At 46.6% G+C, this 23,862-nt stretch overlaps 1 protein-coding gene across 2 annotated transcripts; it reads left to right on the forward strand.

The window, feature by feature from the left end:
* The first annotated feature begins 413 nt into the window (after positions 1–413).
* On the forward strand, positions 414–22,909 carry peli3 (pellino E3 ubiquitin protein ligase family member 3). Of its 2 annotated transcripts, none has more exons than XM_035783356.2 (7): positions 414–890; positions 11,740–11,928; positions 13,083–13,212; positions 13,425–13,526; positions 18,073–18,378; positions 21,137–21,325; positions 22,101–22,909. In XM_035783356.2, the coding sequence occupies exons 2-7, from the start codon at positions 11,768–11,770 to the stop codon at positions 22,701–22,703; spliced, it is 1,491 nt and encodes a 496-aa protein (XP_035639249.1). In that variant the 5' UTR covers positions 414–890; positions 11,740–11,767; the 3' UTR covers positions 22,704–22,909. The 2 variants fall into 2 exon arrangements, with proteins under 2 accessions (XP_035639249.1, XP_035639250.1); XM_035783357.2 differs by having other exon boundaries at positions 421–890; positions 18,073–18,351.
* The last annotated feature ends 953 nt before the right edge of the window (positions 22,910–23,862 follow it).

Raw genomic sequence — 23,862 nt, forward strand, 5'->3', positions numbered from 1 at the left:
CAGTGTATTATTAGGACTGTATAATAGGAGTTTAATGGCAGTCAATTAACAAAAAAACATTAAGGAATGTTTGTATTAGAGCATTTGATTATTTTTTTCCACGTTTTATTAAGCTAACGCAAAGCATAACTCTACATGCAAATCTTCTTAATTTTATTATAGGCCTACTTTAAATGTTTTATACATTATTATTAATATAATTTAAATATTTACCCATAAGTAGCAGGAAATGACCTTTTTTGCCTTGGGGAAAGGTAGCATATGTTTCTCAGCAGGTCAACAGATTGCTCATTCTTCAAATGTACAGCCACATCATATCTCCCTAGAATATAGAGCAGTGAGGTGTTTCTGAAAAAAACTAAAAAACATTGTCATTCACACAAACTAATCTACACATGCTACTGTACCTGCCTGAAGCGCGCCTTTTTTTTTTTTACAGTAGCTTACCTACTGTACAGTACAAGTACCACGCTCAGGAATCAGCAGATAGCTTGAGCCAGCACGTTGTGCGAATCTGAAGACGGCCTTACGCAATAGTCGCGGAATCCTGACCAACTGCAGAGACGCATTAATGTGGGCGATGGTGGATCCGTGTGACTACTGAGTTTTCACCAAAGGAGAGCAGCGCTAGAGAGAGATGGGCGTGACAACCGGGTGTCTGGACCACGATTAGTCTCCAGGGGGAAAGAGCATCTCGCAGTCTCCCATGTACCCGATGACAACGGAGAGGCAATGCCGACTGTCCTGTCCAATGGTTGTTCCATCCAATTTACCTTAGCAGGTGGTCTTTTAACAACGGCACGACGCCCGATATTGAGGCCACACGGGGATTGACACAATCTAAAAGGGAATAAAAACATTTACGGACCTACTTCGGAAAACATCAGCGGGTATTTATTGATTCATTTGGCAACCTGTTAAATTACTGGCCATCATTGTGTTTTTGGGTGCTGAAGTGTGGTGTCAATTGGCCGGTCGTGTGCTTTTTTCTTCTTTTGTTACATTCATGACACGATGCTAGGAGATAGGATAGCCTATTTTGTTGTCCGTGCGTGTGTGCTTGCGTGCGTGGTGATGTCTTACATTGTAGTATGTATTGTATGTGCAGTGGATTCCCTTGTGTACTTCCCTGCCTCATAGACTGCTGTGCTATGGAGCCGAGAAACGTTGAACAAAGAACAACATATTACAATGGCTAGGCTATTAAAATATACACTAACCTCGTTTAGTTTAAAGATACTGTAATAAACAGACCGTCACGTTCCACCGTAATAACATTTAATTACATTTTTGATGTTATAATAACATAACAACATGTTTTCATATAGCTTAATATATCTTTTTCAGTGATGGTTCTTTCAGCAATCCTATACGCACATTAAACAAAGGTGGTTATAGCTACAATATTTATAACCAACGGAAATGTCATCATTCCATACGGTTACGGCTGTCATTATTTAAAGTCAAACGACAAGTCCTTGTTAATAACACAACTGCATCTTAAAGCGATCGTAGACGACCGTTGTGAGTGTGACAGAGGGAGACGCAATCCTCTGCAATCTGCCGGTTGAAGGCACAGAACCAGCCATGATCATTTTCTCATCGCTCAAATCAGTGTGTAGCTAGGTGGTTTTACATACATATCAAAATATGTCTAGCTTAGCCTTATTGCAGAACCAACGGGCGTTGTGCATAGTTTATTTATTCTGATTATTGGTGCGTGGCAAATTCTGTTCTTTGGGGAGGCTTGCTTAATGAGACAGACATGATGATAATGGGGACCAAGATGGCTCACAACTCCCGCATACTTTGGAGGACAAGTACACAGTGTGGAACCTGGAAGTGTGTCAATATTATGTAAGAACAATTATTGAGCATGTTTGGTTCCTTTAGGACCTCTTGTCCAACACACAAACATATTGTGAAGTTCTTATGATAAGCTGTATAGGTAGGTTGATCTGTACATTTAATAGATCTAGAAATAAACTCAAGCACCATAACCAGTCTCCTATTCCCTATGATGTACAGTAGTCTTGTTAAAGAGGCCTCGGTGTTCTCTTGTTGTGCCCTTAATAGAGCCTACTGGGAGGCTGTCTGTTTTGTTTCTCCTTCTTCACTGTTTAGACTCCTCCTCTTCCTCCTATAGAGTAAATATACAACTTCATTAAAACTGTCTATAACTTCATTAATACTGTTTATAACCACATTAATATGGTTTACAACTTAATTAATAAGGTTCACACCTTTATTAATACTGTTTACAACTACTGTTTACAACTTAATTAATACTGTTTACAACTTAATTAATACTGTTTACAACTTAATGCTGTGTACAACTACATTAGCGCTGTTTACAACTTAATTAATACGTTTTAGAACTTCACTAATACTGTTTAGAACGACATTAATGCTATTTACAACTTCATTAATGCTGTTTACAACTACATTAATACTGTTTACAACTTCATTAATGCTGTTTACAACTTCATTAATGCTGTGTACAACTACATTTGCGCTGTTTACAACTTAATTAATACGTTTTAGAACTTCACTAATACTGTTTAGAACGACATTAATGCTATTTACAACTTAATTAATGCTGTTTACAGCTACATTAATACTGTTTAGAACTACATTAATACTGTTTACAACTTCATTAATGCTGTTTACAACTTAATTAATGCTGTTTAGAACTACATTAATACTGTTTATAACTTCATTAATGCTGTTTACAACTTAATTAACACTGTTTACAACTTCATTAATGCTGTTTACAACTTAATTAATACTGTTTACAACTTTATTAATACTGTTTACAACTACATTAATACTGTTTACAACTTAATTAATACGGTTTACAACTTTATTAATACTGTTTACAACTTAATTAGTACTATTTACAACTTAATTAATACTGTTTACAACTACATTAATGCTGTTTACTACTTCTTAGAGCAAATAAAGACAACCATCATTTTAAAAATGGATTTAACCTTTATTTAACTCAACAAGTTAGTTAAGAACAAATTCTTAGTTACAATGACGGACTACCCCAGCCAAACTCTAACCCGGACAATGGCTGGGGAGAGTGTGTGTGGTAGAGGTAGAGAGGTAATGAGGTAACAGAGCTACTCACCTGTGTCTTCCTGTAGAGGTGGAGAGGTGATGAGGTAACAGAGCAGCCCACCTTTGCTTTCCTGTAGAGGTGGAGAGGTGATGAGGTAACAGAGCGACCCACCTGTGTCTTCCTGTAGAGGTGGAGAGGTGATGAGGTAACAGAGCGACCCACCTGTGTCTTCCTGTAGAGGTGGAGAGGTGATGAGGTAACAGAGCAGCCCACCTGTGTCTTCCTGTAGAGGTGGAGAGGTGATGAGGTAACAGAGCAGCCCACCTGTGTCTTCCTGTAGAGGTGGAGAGGTGATGAGGTAACATAATGGCCCACCTGTGTCGTCCTGTAGAGGTGGAGAGGTGATGAGGTAACAGAGCGACCCACCTGTGTCTTCCTGTAGAGCCAGAGGGTCAAGCAGGTAGGTGGAGGTGGCAATAACATAGAGAGGAGATTTATTTTATTTTATTGCCTACCAACAAAATATTATGTAGTCTTTAGGGGAGCGTAGGCTAAGTGTAGTCCGAACCCAGTTGAACCATTTGAGATATGAACCCAGTTGAACCATTTGAGATATGAACCCAGTTGAACCATTTGAGATATGAACCCAGTTGAACTATTTGAGATATGAACCCAGTTGAACCATTTGAGATATGAACCCAGTTGAACCATTTGAGATATGAACCCAGTTGAACCTGACAAAGAGTAGTCTCAAAGGAAGAGAATGTGCTGCAATTCTGAATCCCTATCTGTAAACAAGCAAAAATAAGACCTGACAAAGAGACCGTAATGCAACTTTGAAGGGAAATAAATAGTGTTATCAATGAAAGAGGGACCCTTTCCAAGAGGATAGAGGTAGAACGTTGACTAAGGTATAGTATGGCATGGATGTTGGCCCTGGTAATGGATGTTACTGTTGTTGTTGTTTTCCAAGGCATCCTCTATTGCTACAGTCTGTGTGTCAGCTTAATGTGAAATGAGGATTTGTCTCCTTCTATTATCTAGTGTAGAACATTGAGTGGTTTTCCTAACCTGATTAGGTGGAAACCTCATAAAATTTGATGAAAGGAGAGAAGAAACAGACACACACACACTTTCTCTCTCTGTCTCTCTCTGAGGTGCTATGCTGTCCACTCCACTGACAGTATACCCAGATAGGGCCAGTGAGGGCCATTCAGGACTGACAGACATTCTACTCCATCATACATACTGCATCACACAACACCGGTCATTCACAGACAGTCTCAGGCAGGGCCATTAGTACACAACACTGGTCAGTCACAGACAGTCTCAGGTAGGGCCATTAGTACACAACACTGGTCAGTCACAGACAGTCTCAGGTAGGGCCATTAGTACACAACACTGGTCAGTCACAGACAGTCTCAGGCAGGGCCATTAGTACACAACACCGGTCTGTCGCAGACAGTCTCAGGTAGGGCCATTAGTACACAACACTGGTCAGTCACAGACAGTCTCAGGTAGGGCCATTAGTACACAACACTGGTCAGTCACAGACAGTCTCAGGTAGGGCCATTAGTACACAACACTGGTCAGTCACAGACAGTCTCAGGTAGGGCCATTAGTACACAACACTGGTCAGTCACAGACAGTCTCAGGTAGGGCCATTAGTACACAACACAGGTCGATCACAGACAGTCTCAGGTAGGGCCATTAGTAAACAACACCGGTCGATCACAGACAGTCTCAGGTAGGGCCATTAGTACACAACACTGGTCAGTCACAGACAGTCTCAGGTAGGGCCATTAGTACACAACACAGGTCAGTCACAGACAGTCTCAGGTAGGGCCATTAGTACACAACACCGGTCGATCACAGACAGTCTCAGGTAGGGCCATTAGTACACAACACTGGTCAGTCACAGACAGTCTCAGGTAGGGCCATTAGTACACAACACCGGTCGATCACAGACAGTCTCAGGTAGGGCCATTAGTAAACAACACCGGTCGATCACAGACAGTCTCAGGTAGGGCCATTAGTAAACAACACCGGTCGATCACAGACAGTCTCAGGTAGGGCCATTAGTAAACAACACCGGTCGATCACAGACAGTCTCAGGTAGGGCCATTAGTACACAACACCGGTCAATCACAGACAGTCTCAGGTAGGGCCGTTAGTAAACAACACCGGTAGATCACAGACAGTCTCAGGTAGGGCCATTAGTAAACAACACGGTCGATCACAGACAGTCTCAGGTAGGGCCATTAGTACACAACACTGGTCAGTCACAGACAGTCTCAGGTAGGGCCATTAGTACACAACACTGGTCAGTCACAGACAGTCTCAGGTAGGGCCATTAGTACACAACACTGGTCAGTCACAGACAGTCTCAGGTAGGGCCATTAGTACACAACACTGGTCAGTCACAGACAGTCTCAGGTAGGGCCATTAGTACACAACACCGGTCGATCACAGACAGTCTCAGGTAGGGCCATTAGTACACAACACCGGTCGATCACAGACAGTCTCAGGTAGGGCCATTAGTAAACAACACCGGTCGATCACAGACAGTCTCTGGTAGGGCCATTAGTACACAACACTGGTCAGTCACAGACAGTCTCAGGTAGGGCCATTAGTACACAACACAGGTCGATCACAGACAGTCTCAGGTAGGGCCATTAGTAAACAACACCGGTCGATCACAGACAGTACACAACACCGGTGCTATCAGGATTTGTTGGCGTCTGCCTCGATAACAGGTGACGCCTTGGCTACCATAGACCATGACCGACCAGTGACTGGCAATCAATGCCATAACACAAGGTGAGCCAATAGCGTAGTATGTTCTCATGTGCCTGTGCACACAGTTAGATAGCCTCTATCAGCTGGCACTGGGCAAAGTCAGGAATCGAGGTAGAGATATGAACGTCAACATACAGTAGATTTACTGTTTATCTCATGCCAACATCTTGCTTTTCTTAGCAAGGTACTACGTCTAAGTCTCTGGCTTGTTTCCGTCTTTGCCTCTGGAGTCAGAGAGACCACGACAGTATGGTCATCAGCAGCTCAGATTTATTCACTATGATATTCAGCGTCAGGGAGCAGTCTCTAGTCAATAACATGGAATGCACTACAGTAATAACCCTAATACTACAAGCAATGATAGTGGCGCTACTGTGCAAACATCAGTACCACTACTACAAGTGATAAACCACAAACAACTCAACTGATATCCCAACCTCTATAACTGTATACTACTGATATGACAGTGGCAAAAAAAAAATCAGAAATGGAAGAATATAAAAAATGTGTTTTTTAAATGGCTAAAGAGGAAAAAAATATGATCAATGTTGCGAGGAATTCATAATTTATTCCTGAGATCATTTCCTGGTATATATATTTAGCTCTCTGTTCATTTATAAATGGATGGAGATGGAAGAGCTGAACCCATCTTTCTCTCTTTCTCTCTTGATCTCTCTCTCTCTCTATAATTCCATTTCCCTTTCTTCCTTTGTCACACTGCTTTTCTTTGTTTCTCTCCCCTCTTTCTCTCTATAAACCCCCACCCTCTTTCTCTCTCTCTACAACCCCCACCCTCTTTCTCTCCATCTATCTATCTATAAACTCTCTCTCTCTCTCTCTCTCTCTCTCTCTCTCTCTCTCTCTCTCTCTCTCTCTCTCTCTCTCTCTCTCTCTCTCTCTCTCTCTCTCTCTCTCTCTCTCTCTCTCTCTCTCTCTCTCTCTCTCTCTCTCTCTCTCTCTCTCTCTCTCTCTCTCTCTCTCTCTCTCTCTCTCAGGTTGTGGCGTTGGCTTGATTAGAAAGTGCATGGCAGAGAACAAGCAATCCATCACCCTGCCAAACCCCTGCACCCGCATGCATGCATACACTCTCTCCCTCCGTCTCACACACACACACTGTAAGCCATAGCCCCTCCCTCAATCCCACCCTCTGTCGGCCTGTCTGTCTGTCTAGTACACATCAGGACAAGGCTTTCTGTCTGTCTGTCTGTCTGTCTGTCTGTCTGTCTTGTACACACCAGGACAAGGTTTTATGTCTCTACCTCTCTTTTCTCTCTTCTACCTCTCCTTGCCCTCGAACCCCTCCATCCCACATCTCCTCCCACTCCTCCTCCTCTTCCTCCATCCATCCGGCCACCATGCCACCATGCTTTTTTCTTTTCTGTCTTGTCACACTGCTTTTCTTTGTTTCTCTCCCCTCTTTCTCTTTCTCTTTCTCTCTATAACCCCTCACCCTCTCTCTCACCCTCTCTCTCTCTCTCTCTCTCTCTCTCTCTCTCTCTATTTCTACCTCCCCCTTGTCCATTCGCTCTGTCCATACCATGCCTCTACCATTCCATCTCCCAGCCATAGCAATGGAGAGCCGTAATGAAATGGTGACCGGCTGACTAAATCTGCTCTATGTCATCCTGTCATCTGATTACGAGGGGATATTCTCCCCGCTGGCTTCCGATTAGACGTGTTTATATTGAATCAAGTCTGATGTTCACATCATGACGCAATTGACAACTCGTCGGTACAGCTGTAGTTCCCATGCTCTTTGTCTGGTCTGGCCATTCATTTAGAGGGATGAAAGCACAAACTCAAGGTTATCTAAGATATCAGTCACATAGAAATAGAATAGAAATGGACAGTTCTAGTAAATCCAATTCTATGATCAGACGTACACTGTTCCCAGGCCGTCATTGAAAATATGAATATGTTCTTAACTGACTTGCCTGGTTAAATAAAGGTTAAAAAAAAATGTATGTGTGCTGCTGGGAGAAGATAACATATTAGGGAGTTGGAATTCCAGTATGTTTATAACCCCAACTCTATCAGGGGCGGCAGGGTAGCCTAGTGGTTAGAGCGTTGGCCCCTGAACTGGCAGTTAACCCACTGTTCCTAGTCCGTCATTGAAAATAAGAATTTGTTCTTAACTGACTTGCCTGGTTAAATAAAGGTAAAATAAAATAAAAAAAGATGTTAATTTGATTGTAGACATCTGCATGGCCAATAAATAGGGAACAAGGCATTAGTTTATAAGGCTGGCTGTGTGATTTCATTGGGTTTGTGGTATATGTGGTCTTGCCCACTGCTGATGAATAACAGAGTTTTTATATTAAACATTGGCATGGAATTTGTGTTTGTCTCATTGCCAACACAGATAGCAATGGAGAGGTTTGTTTTTACTTGTGTAGCGACATTTGCAAATGTCAAAGGATCTACATGTAAATGAATATTGTGAGTCATTTACTAAACACACCCACTGTTTAGGATATCATTTCTTCCCCTTTGTTCATAATTCATCAAATATGATGCTTGTTACTGTAAAGCGCCACAAAAAAATGTGACCCTGTGGTATTATACAATTGCATTAGGCTATCATAAAAATATATTTTTAGTCCAATTCATTTAATGCCAAGTGCTTGTTTTAATTTGACAGGGCCCCCAATCGAACCGTTGAAGTGCCACGGGCAGCCAGACACCCATAAACCTTTAGTAAGAAATGAAAACCAATAATGTTGAACCGGGTCCACCCTTGGATGGGACCCGGTGCCCAGGGAAAGGTTGAAACCTCTCACAGGGCTCGTTAAAAATCTCGGACATGACAGAACATTGATTGATGGTTATCTGGTTGCTAACTTTAAAAGCTCTAGGAAGCACAAGTTAATTTAGAACAATGGTAGGATATGTCAGACAGATACACAATGCGGTACAAACTGAGGCTGTTGATTTAGGCGTTTGTTTAGCTGCCTGTGTGGAAATGCGAGGCCCAAATCCAGTCCCATTAGTTTTGCCTGTGTGGAAATGCTAGGCCCAAATCCAGTCCCATTAGTTTTGCCTGTGTGGAAATGCTAGGCCCAAATCCAGTCCCATTAGTTTTGCCTGTGTGGAAATGCTAGGCCCAAATCCAGTCCCATTAGTTTTGCCTGTGTGGAAATGCTAGGCCCAAATCCAGTCCCATTAGTTTTGCCTGTGTGGAAATGCTAGGCCCAAATCCAGTCCCATTAGTTTTGCCTGTGTGGAAATGCTAGGCCCAAATCCAGTCCCATTAGTTTTGCCTGTGTGGAAATGCTAGGCCCAAATCCAGTCCCATTAGTTTTGCCTGTGTGGAAATGCTAGGCCCAAATCCAGTCCCATTAGTTTTGCCTGTGTGGAAATGCTAGGCCCAAATCCAGTCCCATTAGTTTTGCCTGGTGGCCCAAATCCAGTCCCATTAGGCCCAAATCCAGTCCCATTAGTTTTGCCTGTGTGGAAATGCTAGGCCCAAATCCAGTCCCATTAGTTTTGCCTGTGTGGAAATGCTAGGCCCAAATCCAGTCCCATTAGTTTTGCCTGTGTGGAAATGCTAGGCCCAAATCCAGTCCCATTAGTTTTGCCTGTGTGGAAATGCTAGGCCCAAATCCAGTCCCATTAGTTTTGCCTGTGTGGAAATGCTAGGCCCAAATCCAGTCCCATTAGTTTTGCCTGTGTGGAAATGCTAGGCCCAAATCCAGTCCCATTAGTTTTGCCTGTGTGGAAATGCTAGGCCCCCAAAGTTTTGCCTGTGTGGAAATGCTAGGCCCAAATCCAGTCCCATTAGTTTTGCCTGTGTGGAAATGCTGGCCCAAATCCAGTCCCATTAGTTTTGCCTGTGTGGAAATGCTAGGCCCAAATCCAGTCCCATTAGTTTTGCCTGTGTGGAAATGCTAGGCCCAAATCCAGTCCCATTAGTTTTGCCTGTGTGGAAATGCTAGGCCCAAATCCAGTCCCATTAGTTTTGCCTGTGTGGAAATGCTAGGCCCAAATCCAGTCCCATTAGTTTTGCCTGTGAAATGCTAGGCCCAAATCCAATTAGTTTTGCCTGTGTGGAAATGCTAGGCCCAAATCCAGTCCCATTAGTTTTGCCTGTGTGGAAATGCTAGGCCCAAATCCAGTCCCATTAGTTTTGCCTGTGTGGAAATGCTAGGCCCAAATCCAGTCCCATTAGTTTTGCCTGTGTGGAAATCCAGTCCCATTAGTTTTGCCCAAATCCAGTCCCATTAGTTTTGCCTGTGTGGAAATGCTAGGCCCAAATCCAGTCCCATTAGTTTTGCCTGTGTGGAAATGCTAGGCCCAAATCCAGTCCCATTAGTTTTGCCTGTGTGGAAATGCTAGGCCCAAATCCAGTCCCATTAGTTTTGCCTGTGTGGAAATGCTAGGCCCAAATCCAGTCCCATTAGTTTTGCCTGTGTGGAAATGCTAGGCCCAAATCCAGTCCCATTAGTTTTGCCTGTGTGGAAATGCGAGGCCCAAATCCAGTCCCATTAGTTTTGCCTGTGTGGAAATGCTAGGCCCAAATCCAGTCCCATTAGTTTTGCCTGTGTGGACTCGAACAATTACACTGTAATGTAAATGCATCAAGCCAGCAAAGAAGAGACAGTACTTCTGTTCAGTCACATAATGCAGAATTACAATTCAGTATAGCAACAACATCAGGATGACTGTCTGAGTCTGACCACAAATGCAGCATCTACGATGAGGGCCGCATTACATAGATTAAGCCTATTGGTTAGCTTTTAGGTGCAGGGGACTTGAGCCAGTAATGAACCAACACAAATGGATGCCAAGAGGAAGTGAGTTGTTTTCCTGACTTGACAAGCTGTCACGCTGAGAGGCTCCTTTGCATTAGGACTAACTGACATCCCCCCCCTCATGCCAGTCATTTGAAATTATTAGAGACCTTTCATGACATTGTCCCATTCTAAGGACACCTGACAGGTGGATGAGGGAGGGAGGGAAGAACCTGTTTGATACTGTGATGATACATCAGTGATGGTCTACAGTTGTATCATTCTCACTTCACTGATTGTCTTGCTTCTCTCTCTCTCTCTCTCTCCACTTCTCTCTCTCTTCCCCCTTCTCTCTCCCCCTTCTCTCTCTCCCCCTTCTCTCTCTCCATTTCTTTCTCTCTCTCTCCCCTCTCTCTCTCTCACCTCTCCTCCTTCTCTCTCTCTTCTTCCCCTTCTCTCTCTCTCTCCTTCCCCCTTCTCTCTCTCCATTTCTTTCTTTCTCTCTCTCTTCCCCCTTCTTCTCTCTCTCTCCATTTCTTTTCTCTCTCTCTTTCCCCTTCTCTCTCCCCCTTCTCTCTCTCCCCTTCTCTCTCATTTCTTTCTCTCTCTCTCCCCCCTCTCTCTTTCTCCCCCTTCTCTCTCTCTCCCCCTTCTCTCTCTTCTTCTCTTTCCCCATTCTCTCTCCCCCTCTCTCTATCCCCCTTCTCTCTCTCGCTCCCCCTTCTCTCTCTTCCCCCTTCTCTCTCCCCCTTCTCTCTTTCCCCCTTCTCTCTCTTCCCCCTTCTCTCTCCCCTTCTCTCTATCCCCCTTCTCTCTCTCGCTCCCCCTTCTCTCTCTCCACTTTTCTCTCTCCCCCTTCTCTCATTCCCCCTTCTCTCTCTGCCCCTTCCCTCTCTCTCCCCATCTCTCTCTCCCCTTCTCTCTCCCCCTTCCTCTCTCCCCCTCTCTCTCTGCCCCTTCCCCTCTCTTCTCTCTCCCCTTCTCTCTCTCTCCCCTTCTCTCTCCCCTTCTCTCTCTCCCCTTCTCTCTCTCCCCTTTCTCTCTCTCTCCCCTTCTCTCTCTCCCCTTCTCTCTCTCCCCCTTCTCTCTCTCCCCACTTCTCTCTCGCCTCACTTCTCTCTCTCCCCCTTCTCTCTCTCCCAGCTGTGAGCCCACGTTGTGGCCGGTGGGCATGGTTTTGGAGGGTAGCTCAGAGGCCCTGTGTCCCCCACCCTCTCTGGAGCTGCGCCCGTCCTGCAACAAGAGCCCCCCGGGTTCATGTTCCACGCCCCACGACGGACTCTTCACCGGGGACAAGGAGCCCATCAAGTATGGGGAGCTCATGGTTCTAGGGTGGGTCATCTACCTGTCCCTCTGATGTGTGTGGTGGAGATGTGTGGTGGTGAAGGTTGTGATTGTGAGTGCATGTGTGTACGTGTGTGGCTGTGACGTTGTGTGTGTGTGTGTATGTGTATGTGTTTGCTCATGTGTCTTCATTAGTGGTTGATATGTACAACAGTTGGTCCATTTGCCATACCATTAATCCCATTCCAGACTGTTTGACAAACAGCATGCCCTAAGAAAGCATATTTTATATGGGGTTTCAAGTCTGAGTGGTTGTGTGTACAATAGTCTTGTGTGTACCTTAAAACATGATTTGAAAACACTATTCATCCTACCTACTTTATAAAGATGTCAATAAAATACGGAGCCATGGGGCAGAATAGGAAAATGAAACCCTCAATGAGAGAGACAGAGATCCACCACTATCGTGTTCATGAGAATGTCCCCTTTCCACAGTGGGGCTACATTAGTTTTTAGGCCAAACGGTTGGGGGTCGTACCGCTGTAGATGAGGAATGTGACTGACATGTCTCCAGCTTAAATTGAGGGATTTTTTTATTATGTTACTTTGGCGCACTGTTGTGTGATTCGAGGTGGTTTTAACAGTGTTTTGCCAGCTGCAGACATTTTGTGATCCATATCCAATCATGACATAGACAGCTAATAGAATTTACTCAGACTAACCTAAATTAGGAATATTCCCCTTAGAACCCAAGGATTATGGATTGAGATTAGTAGAGTACATTTGGTCCAGGTTTAAAGGAATCATTTGCGCCAAAACTAAACCCACTGGCCAAAAACTGGTTGAATCAACATTGTTTTCACGTCAATTCAACAACCCAAAAATCTATGTGATGATGTTCACCCAACTTTTAATCTAAATCCAATGACGTGGTCATTGTTTTGGTTGATTTCACGTATAATTCACATTAGTTGATAACTCAACGAGATGTAAATCAACACTAAAAGTTGAAATGACCTCTGTGCCCAGTGAGAAGACTGTCACATGTTTTAATTGTGTAGATCCCACTATATATAATAGGATAAAACTGCAAGCCTCAATCCCAACTGAATGGAATATAGGCACCATCTAATCAAAGTGTATATTTTGTCCATGTTGAACATTGGACACGTGTTTTCTATGATGACCCATACTGTACTCAGGCACAATGGTTCCTTGGCCAATGGGGACAAGGGACGGAGGAGAAGTCGCCTGGCCCTCTACAAGAGACCCAAAGCCAACGGGGTCAAACCTGATGTCATCCACAATGTCTCTACCCCTCTGGTGTCAAAGGTGAGAGGTCACATTATAATTATACAGTCCTCCACGGTATTAAACACTGTCTATAAAATGTTTACTGCAGGAATGAGTAGTACATATAAAGGACTATGTTTATTAACTCTTACCATGTGTGGTACGAAAACATTTCCAAACAGGAATGCCCTTTCCTAAGTAGCTGGCTATATGACCTGGTTCCTGTGTATGTGTGTGTTCTGCATCGACAGGCTCTCAGCAACAAAAGCCAGCACAGCATCTCCTACACCTTGTCCAGGAGTCACTCGGTCATTGTAGAATACACCCATGACAGCAACACAGATATGTTTCAGGTGAGTCATCTTTAACATGACATGCCAACTCAGCCAGAGCCCCAACGCTTCAGCAAAACAAGGACCTAGAAACTCACAACAGAGTATGACCCTATGTGATGCCATTTGGGATCAACACAGTCACAGCCTTTATTGCAGACTCCCCTGTTCTTGCCTACAAGCTAGCCTGGTCCTAGTTCAGTTTGTACTTTATAGCATAACAACGGCCGTAGGAGTTGGCTGTACGGCACAAACTGACCTGGGACCAGTCTACCTACACACTCACTGTGAGCAGATGTCACAGTTCATGGAAAATGCCATTTGTTGGCATATGCCATAGGGATTGTTAGAAATGCAGAGTCAGGAGAAGACTATGGTGGTGTCTGCTCCTCTCCTGTCCTCTCCTCTTTTCTCTCCCCTCTCCTCTCCTGTCCTCCTTTCTCTACCCTCTCCTCTCCTGTCCTCCCCTCCTTTCTCTCCCCTCTCCTCTCCTGTCCTCCCCTCCTTTCTCTCCCCTCTCCTCTCCTGTCCTCCCCTCCTTTCTCTCTCCTCTCCTGTCCTCCCCTCCTTTCTCTCTCCTCTCCTCTCCTCCCATCCGATATCTATCTCTCTTATCCCTGTGATGAATGTGGAGTCCCAACTCCTGCAGACTGAATGGATTGGAGGGGCTGCAGGCTGCAGGGCTGGAATGCTCCAAGGCTGCAGTGAGCCCATCTGTTCCTCTGTCAGCTCTCTCTCCAACCAGGGGCTGTGATGAGGCTGACATTTTATCTCCTGGCAGCCTGGCAGGGAGCTGATAGGAAATTGAACTTTTTGAAGAGAAATTGGGCTTGGGACAGGCTTGTTTAATGAAATGTTGTGGGCATTTGTCCACTGGGCCCCAGACAATATCATGACTTCAGTGGGATTGAAATGGAATTGGGTATTTGTACCTCCCTCCTCCCTAATGACATCTTTCCACTCATATACATTTTATTCTATTCATGACCCTACACCTCCCTACTCCACCCTACTCCACCCTACTCCTCCCTACTCCACCCTACTCCTCCCTACTCCACCCTACTCCTCCCTACTCCAACCTACTCTACCCTACTCATCCCTACACCACCCTACTCCTCCCTACTCCACCCTACTCCTCCCCACTCCACCCTACTCATCCCTACACCACCCTACTCCTCCCTACTCCACCCTACTCCACCCTACTCCACCCTACTCATCCCTACTCCTCCCTACTCCACCCTACTCCACCCTACTCCACCCTACTCCTCCCTACTCCTCCCTACTCCTCCCTAACCACCCTACTCCTCCCTACTCCACCCTACTCCTCCCTACACCTCCCTACTCCACCCTACTCCACCCTACTCCACCCTACTCCTCCCTACTCCTCCCTAACCACTCTACTCCTCCCTACTCCACCCTACTCCTCCCTACTCCTCCCTACACCACCCTACTCCTCCCTACTCCACCCTACTCCTCCCTACACCACCCTACTCCTCCCTAACCACCCTACTCCACCCTACTCCTCCCTACTCCTTCCTAACCACCCTACTCCTCCCTACACCACCCTACTCATCCCTACACCACCCTACTCCTCGCTACTCCTCCCTACTCCACCCTACTCATCCCTACACCACCCTACTCCTCCCTACTCCTCCCTAACCACCCTACTCCTCCCTACTCCACCCTACTCCTCCCTACACCACCCTACTCCTCCCTACACCACCCTACTCCTCCCTACACCTCCCTACTCCACCCTACTCCTCCCTACTCCTCCCTACACCACCCTACTCCTCCCTACTCCACCCTACACCACACTACTCCTCCCTAGTCCTCCCTACTCCTCCCTACTCCACCCTACTCCTCCCTACTCCACCCTACTCCTCCCTACTCCACCCTACTCCAACCTACTCCACACTGCTACAAACTACTCCATCTTACTCCACCCTGCTACACCCTACTCTACACTACTCCACACTGCTACACCCTACTCCACACTACTCCACTCTACTCCACACTACTCCACCCTACTCCAACCTATTCCACCCTACTCCACACTACTCCACCATGCTACATCCTGCTACACACTACTGTCACACTACTCCACACTACTACACACTACTCCACTCTACTCAACACTGCTCCACACTGCTCCACACTGCTCCACACTGCTCCACTCTACTCAACACTGCTCCACACTGCTACACCATACTCCATCCTACTCCACACGGCTACCCCCTACTCCACACTACTCCACCCTACTCCACAATGCTACACCCTACTCCACCCTACTCCGCCCCACTCCACCCTGCTACAAACTACTCCATCTTACTCCACCCTGCTACACCCTACTCCACACTGCTACACCATACTCCACCCTACTCCAACATACTCCACACTACTCCACACTACTCCACCCTGCTACACCCTACTCCATCTTACTCCACTCTACTCCACACTGCTCCACCCTACTCCACCCTACTCCACCCTACTCCAACCTACTCCACCCCACTCCACCCTACTCCAACCTACTCCACACTCGTCCACACTGCTACACACTCCTCCATCTAAACTCCACCATGCTTCACCCTGCTCCACTATACTCAACACTGCTCCACTCTACTCAACACTGCTCCACTCTACTCCACACTACTCCACTCTACTCCACCCTACTCCACACTGCTCCACTCTACTCCACACTGCTCCACTCTCCTCCACACTGCTCCACTCTACTCCACACTACTCTACTCTACTCCACCCTACTCCACCCTACTACACAATACTCCACTCTACTCAACAATGCTCCACTCTACTCCTCACTTCTCCACTCTACTCCACACTGCTCCACTCTACTCCACACTGCTCCACTCTGCTCCACTCTACTCCACTTTACTCCACCCTACTACCCACTACTCCACTCTACTCCACCCTACTCCACTCTACTCTACACTGCTCCACTCTACTCCACACTACTCCACACTACTCTACTCTACTCCACCCTACTCCACCCTACTACACAATACTCCACCCTACTCCACTCTACTCAACACTGCTCCACTCTACTCCTCACTTCTCCACTCTACTCCACACTACTCCACTCTACTCCACACTGCTCTACACTGCTCCACACTACTCCACTCTACTCCACACTACTCCACTCGGCTTCACTCTTCTCCACTCTGCTCCACACTACTCCACTCTACTCCACCCTACTCCACTCTACTCCACACTACTCCACTCTACTCCACACTGCTCCACTCTACTCCACCCTATTCCACTCTACTCCACACTGCTCCACTCTACTCCACTCTACTCCACACTACTCTACACCACTCCACTCTACTCCACTCTACTACACACTACTCCACTCTACTCCACACTACTCCACTCTACTCCACCCTGCTCCACTCTACCCAACACTGCTCCACTCTACTCCACACTGCTCCACTCTACTCCACACTACTCCACACTACTCAACTCTACTCCACCCTACTCCAGCCTACTCCATACTATTCCACTCTACTCCACCCTACTCCACTCCACTGCTCCACTCTACTCGACACTGCTCCACTCTGCTCCACTCTGCTCCACACTGCTCCACTCTGCTCCACACTGCTCTACACTATTCCACTCTACTCCACCCTACTCCACTCTACACTGCTCCACTCTACTCGACACTGCTCCACACTGCTCCACTCTGCTCCACACTGCTCTACACTACTCCACACTGCTCCACACTGCTCTACACTACTCCACTCTGCTCCACACTGCTCTACACTACTCCACTCTGCTCCACTCTACTCCACACTACTCCACACTGCTCCACTCTACTCTACACTACTCCACTCTGCTCCACACTGCTCTACACTACTCCACACTGCTACACTCTACTCCACACTACTCCACACTGCTCCAAACTGCTCTACACTACTCCACTCTGCTCCACACTGCTCTACACTGCTCCACTCTACTCCACACTACTCCACTCTGCTCCACACTGCTCTACACTACTCCACTCTGCTCCACACTACTCCACACTACTCCACACTGATCTACACTACTCCACTCTGCTCCACACTGCTCTACACTACTCCACACTGCTCCACTCTACTCCACACTGCTCCACACTGCTCTATACTACTCCACTCTACTCCACACTACTCCACTCTGCTCCACACTGCTCTACACTACTCCACTCTGCTCCACACTACTCCACACTACTCCACACTGCTCCACACTGCTCTACACTACTCCACTCTGCTCCACACTGCTCTACACTACTCCACTCTGCTCCACACTACTCCACACTACTCCACACTGCTCCACACTGCTCTACACTACTCCACACTGCTCCACACTACTCCACACTACTCCACACTGCTCCACACTGCTCTCCACTACTCCACTCTATTCTGCTGTACCTTATTGTATAATTCTATGAACCATCACTTATGTTCTATCGCCTATGTTCTATCACTTTTGTTCTATCACTTATGTTCTATCTCCTATGTTCTATCTCCTATGTTCTATCACTTATGTTCTATCTCCTATGTTCTATCTCCCTCGACAGATCGGGCGTTCTACAGAGAACATGATTGACTTTGTGGTGACGGACACGGCAGGCAGCAGCACCAGTGGTGGTGGGGGGCAGGGCCAGGGGGCGGGGCCAGGGGGCGTGGCCAGGGGGCAGTGCCAGGGTGCGGTGGGTGAGGGGGGCGGAGGAGGAGGGCAGTCGGTCCAGAGCACAATATCCCGCTATGCGTGCCGTATCATGTGCGAACGCAGCGCCCCGTACACGGCCCGCATCTACGCCGCCGGCTTCGACTCCTCCAAAAACATCTTCCTGGGGGTGAGTCATCGCGGTGACGACTACAGTGTGAGTGACAGCATGGGCGACATCACACCCCGTTGATGTCATCGTTATGTGTGATATACTGTGGAGACGAATCAGGGCGGAAGTGGTGGTGTGGTGTGGAGGAGTTGTTGTGTGAATCGTCACCCTGTGATCTGCTTCTTGGGAATGTTTTGTCGAAGTATACATTCATACACAGTCTTCTGTACTGGACAAACCCATTAACACTCTGTTGTCCCCATCTTAAACACAAACACCTTTGGTCTCCACAGGAGGTTGGTGGCACCTTAATTGGGGAGGATGGGCACGTGGTAATGGCTGGAGTGGAATTGTATAAAATGCACCATTCGATTCACTCCGTTCCAGTCATTATTATGAGCTGTTCTCACAGCAGCCTCCACTGACATTGTAACAATGTGCGCTGAGAGTCGGGAAGCAAGTTCAGGGAGTGGGTATTTTAAATGCAACATAATACAAACCAAGAACCACTAACAGCACACAGACATGAAACAGAAACCATGAAGCCTGGGGAAGGAACCAATGGGAGTGACATATATAGGGAAGGTAATCAGGGAAGTGATGGACTCCAGGTGAGTCTGATGACGCACAGGTGCGCGTAACGATGGTGATTGGCGTGCACCATAACGAGCAACCTGATGACCTAGAGGCCAGAGAGGGAGCACACGTAGCAAACACACATACACACACTCCTCTGGTGTTGGGCATCTTTTTCGCCTTAGTGCTTAGGGCTTCTCACGGTTGGCCCAGCTCCCAGCCACAGAAACAGCCCGCGCCTGCACTTTGTTTAAAGATCAACAGTACTATCAACGGTAATGATCAATAAACACACGTCCAGGATGGCCAAGCCGCATTTGCTTTGTCAGGCTCTAAGGGCCACAACTCTTTTAATGGATTGGATTTATGACAGCATTGTTGGATGCTATACACACACACACACACACACACACACACACACACACACACACACACACACACACACACACACACACACACACACACACACACACACACACACACACACACACAAACTGCAGGGAAATGGGAATTGTGGGAGTCAAGGAGCTGTGATTAAATTGATATGAATGTATGTTATGTGTGTGTGCAAACACTTGTGTCTGTCGATGTGTGTGTGTGAGTTTGCTGAAAACCGCTCCAATCAGCAAACACAACAATCGACTGGCACAAAATCACAGTGCAGTGGTCCAGTGTCATGAAGTGGGGGGGGGGGTTGCTTGCTTACTCATTGACAAAATAAGCTTTTTATCCATTCCTGGCAGAGACACTCAGTTCACCCCCTCCCCTCTCCTCTCGCCCATACCATGGAATGAGCTATTGAAGGGGTTCTGGGGGGGGGCATTGTCATTGTGGAAAACATTGGAGGCAGGAGTCCAGCAGTACGCATCAGTACTCCCCAGCCCCAGAGTCATACTGCCACTGACCTCCACTAGCACTTGATTATGAGGGGCAGGAAGGGCGGCCATATTGGATTGGGTAAAGGAAGGAGGTAATTTTAAAAAAAAAGTTTGTCCTGGGGATGAATACTGCATCCTGTGCCAACAGTGACCAATGACAGGATAGTTAATACACCAAATGTAGTTATTAATTATGATACATGCAGTTGTGATACATTATATGTGTTTTAGTGAATATAACACAAGAAGGCATTGTTTATTCTGAAAATGGTTTAACTGACTACAGCCAGAGAAGCGAGAGGGAAAGCTGAGTCCAAAATCTTTTTATTTTTTAAAATATAATTTTTGCTCACCAAGCGAGGAATTTGAGAGCGTGTCGAATTTGGTTGAGAAAAAATATATGGCATATTTGCTACGTGTGGCTTATTGGATCAAATATAAGTTTCATAGTGGTTAGGTTTGTGCCCATTGTGCCTGTTGTTCACACCCGTATCTGCCCTTGCATTGGCTAGAATGGTCCCACCTGATCTTGCCTTCTGCCCTGCCTTCCAGCTAACACAAAATGATGACGTTGATGACAATTATAGTGTGACGTGACACTAAAAAGTCAACCCACAAGGACAATGTTACCAAGTCATGACATAATTGTGACATAACATCCAGATGACTAACCTAACCCAACTATAGAGACGTTAATAACTCATCTCAGTTTCGTAGCATGTCGTCGGTACACTGCTATGCTAAACATACAGCTAGAGAACTGGATAATAGCTGAAGAGCTGCTAGCTGCTGTCAATGAAACGCAGGCTGAATAACCTCCTCTATACTATAACTGGCACACACAATGTCCTTGGCAGGAAGCGGGGTCAGGCAGGCGGCTTGGCACACTGCTAGTGTGGAGGTGGAGAGAGAGGGATGGAAAGAGAGAAAGGGATGGAAAGAGAGAGGGGGGATTTGTAAAAAATATAAGGACGTACATTTACTGTAAAGCTTATACAATAATAATGGTTGAATGGCTTGCAGTCGTGACTGCTTTGAATTCTATGTCCACTGACAGAATATCAGAGAACACAGCCGCTGGAGGGATTGAATGCCCTGCAATGTGTGTGTGTGTGTGCATCTCAGTATAGCAGTCCTACTCTGTGCTAAATATAGAAGTACAAAAAAGCAATGTTAGCTGTTTTTTTCTCCCCCTCTTTCTCTATTTGCCCCCTCTTTCTTTTTTTCTCTTCCACTCTCTTTCTCGCTCTACCTCCCTCCCCTCTTGATCTCTCTATCTGCCTCTATCATCACTATCCCTTACCTTGGCTCTTTGTCTGTCTCTTTGTGTGCGGGGGTGGGTCTCTCAGGAGCGGGCTGCCAAATGGCGGACGTCGGACGGCTTGATGGACGGCCTGACCACCAATGGCGTGCTGGTGATGCACCCGGCGGGGGAGTTTGTGTCTGAGCCGGCGCCGGGCGTGTGGCGGGAGATCTCGGTGTGTGGGAACGTCTTTGCCCTGCGGGAGACACGCTCGGCCCAGCAGAGGGGAACATTGGTGAGAGGGGGGTCATCAGTGGTAAGGGAGGGGGGGGATAAAGCCTCAAACCTGTCTGATTATCAGGACTACTGGAATCAATTGATTTGACTCTTGATGTTATGTGAATCATTTGATTAGATTTTTGATAGTATGTGAATCATTTGATTAGACTCCTGATGGTATTATTATCATTTGATTAGACTGTTGATGGTATGTGAATCATTTGATTAGATTGTTGATGGTATGTGAATCATTTGATTAGATTGTTGATGGTATGTGAATCATTTGATTAGATTGTTGATGGTATGTGAATCATTTGATTAGATTGTTGATGGTATGTGAATCATTTGATTAGACTGTTGATGGTATGTGAATCATTTGATTAGACAATTGATGGTATGTGAATCATTTGATTAGATTGTTGATGGTATGTGAATCATTTGATTAGATTGTTGATGGTATGTGAATCATTTGATTAGATTGTTGATGGTATGTGAATCATTTGATTAGATTGTTGATGGTATGTGAATCATTTGATTAGACTGTTGATGGTATGTGAATCATTTGATTAGACTGTTGATGGTATGTGAATCATGGCATTAATGTCTATGGGATGATCACAGTGCCATCAAGTGGTTGTTGGGAAGGGAAATACATTTCCAAACACCGAAAAAGGAAACAACGTATGCAAATAGTTATGGGTTTGTCAGTTACAGTATTTTCTGGGCTTGTTTACTAATCCTCCCCCTATCCCTCCTCACTCTCCCGTCCTCCCCCCTCCCCTCCTCCCCAGGTGGAGAACGAGTCCAACACCCTGCAGGACGGCTCTCTGATCGACCTGTGCGGCGCAACCCTTCTGTGGCGCACCCCGTCGGGCCTGCGCCGCACCCCCACCCTCAAGCAGCTGGAGACCCTCCGCCAGGAGCTGAATGCCGCACGGCCCCAGTGCCCCGTGGGTTTCAACACCCTGGCCTTCCCCAGCCTGGCCCGGCGAGAGATTGTGGACAAGAAGCAGCCCTGGGTCTATGTCAACTGTGGTCACGTCCACGGCTACCACAACTGGGGCTACCGGAAAGACAAGGGCCATAACGTGGGCCCCGGAGGGACGGCTCCGGCGAGCACCGGGGAAAGGGAGTGCCCCATGTGCCGGCGCGTGGGCCCCTACGTGCCCCTGTGGCTGGGCTGTGAGGGCGGGCTGTACCTGGACGCGGGTCCCCCGACGCACGCCTTCTGCCCCTGTGGCCATGTGTGTTCGGAAAAGACAGTGGCGGGCTGGAGCCAGATCCCGCTGCCGCACGGCACACACGCCTTCCACGCCGCATGCCCCTTCTGTGGCACCTGGCTGACGGGCGAGCACGGGCACATCAAACTCATCTTTCAGGGGCCCGTCGACTGAGCCTGCCCCTGGGGGGTGAGATAGAGGGCAGGGTGGAGGGAAGGTGGACTATGGAAAAGTCTAAAAGGAAACATGAAGGGATAATCATTGGAAAGACTGTTGAAATGAAGATGGACTGAACTGAAGAGGTAAACGTGATGGAAGCAGATGAAGCATAAATGGTATTTAAGTTGTATTTGGGGAATATGTAAATAAAATGTGTTGAAATGAAAACGTGACAAGTGTTTGGTGATTTTTGGATTACTTATTGTAGATAAAAGGCGTGAATAGGTTCATCATCAGATTAATTGAACTGGTGAACTGGCTATGGTTTCATTGCCTGACCACTCATCCTGAATCGTGTGGAAAATAAACACTAGAGGGTGTGGCAATTGGCCGGAGCGGTGTGGATGGGTCGTCGGACTACTAGTTTTAGTCAATCCAGATGAATCAGATCTAATGATGAAACCATCCATTGTGTATGATGGTGTTTACAGGTCTATAAACAAGAGTTTTTTGAGCACTTGGTTCCTCATTGACTCAATGTTAGAGCTAGATCTGCTACATGTTTCTATCCTGGTGATTGACTCATTAAATCGGTTTCATCAGGATGGGTCTGAAGCACCATGAGGGCTGACTTCCTACCAGGCCATTAGCCAATCAACAGCATCCTCAACAGCTAATTGATGACATGAGTGGTTATCATCCTCCACTTGAGGAAACCCATTCAGTGAGGTTTGATTTCAACCTACAGATCCTCCCTGTTTCTCTCTGTCTGTTCGGTCTCCCCCTGAGTAGTGTCTGGTACCCTGCTCCCTGTCTGCGGCGTCACCACACTATAAATACCTCACTCAAGGTCAGCAGCGCCCTGCCACAACGACAGGAGGAGGGAGGGAGAGATGAAGGAAGGACAATGGGTCAGTTTAGTCATGAGAGATTCCACATAGGTCAGGGTCCTGGAGAGCTGATCTTGGATCAGATCCCCCCCGCCCATGTAATCTTATTTACTGTGATCTAAAATGCATTCAGCACTTCAGACGCTTTGTGAATACAGGCCCTGTTCAATGACCGTATCACACTCTCAGATCAGTGCATATATCATTGGACTGATTTTGGACAATGTCCTAATTCTTAGCCTGACCGCTACTTAAGGATTACGTGTCTAGACCATTGTCTGGCA

This window comes from Oncorhynchus keta, chromosome 13 (genome assembly GCF_023373465.1).
Source record: "Oncorhynchus keta strain PuntledgeMale-10-30-2019 chromosome 13, Oket_V2, whole genome shotgun sequence".
In the NCBI taxonomy this organism is placed as follows: Eukaryota; Metazoa; Chordata; class Actinopteri; order Salmoniformes; family Salmonidae; genus Oncorhynchus; species Oncorhynchus keta.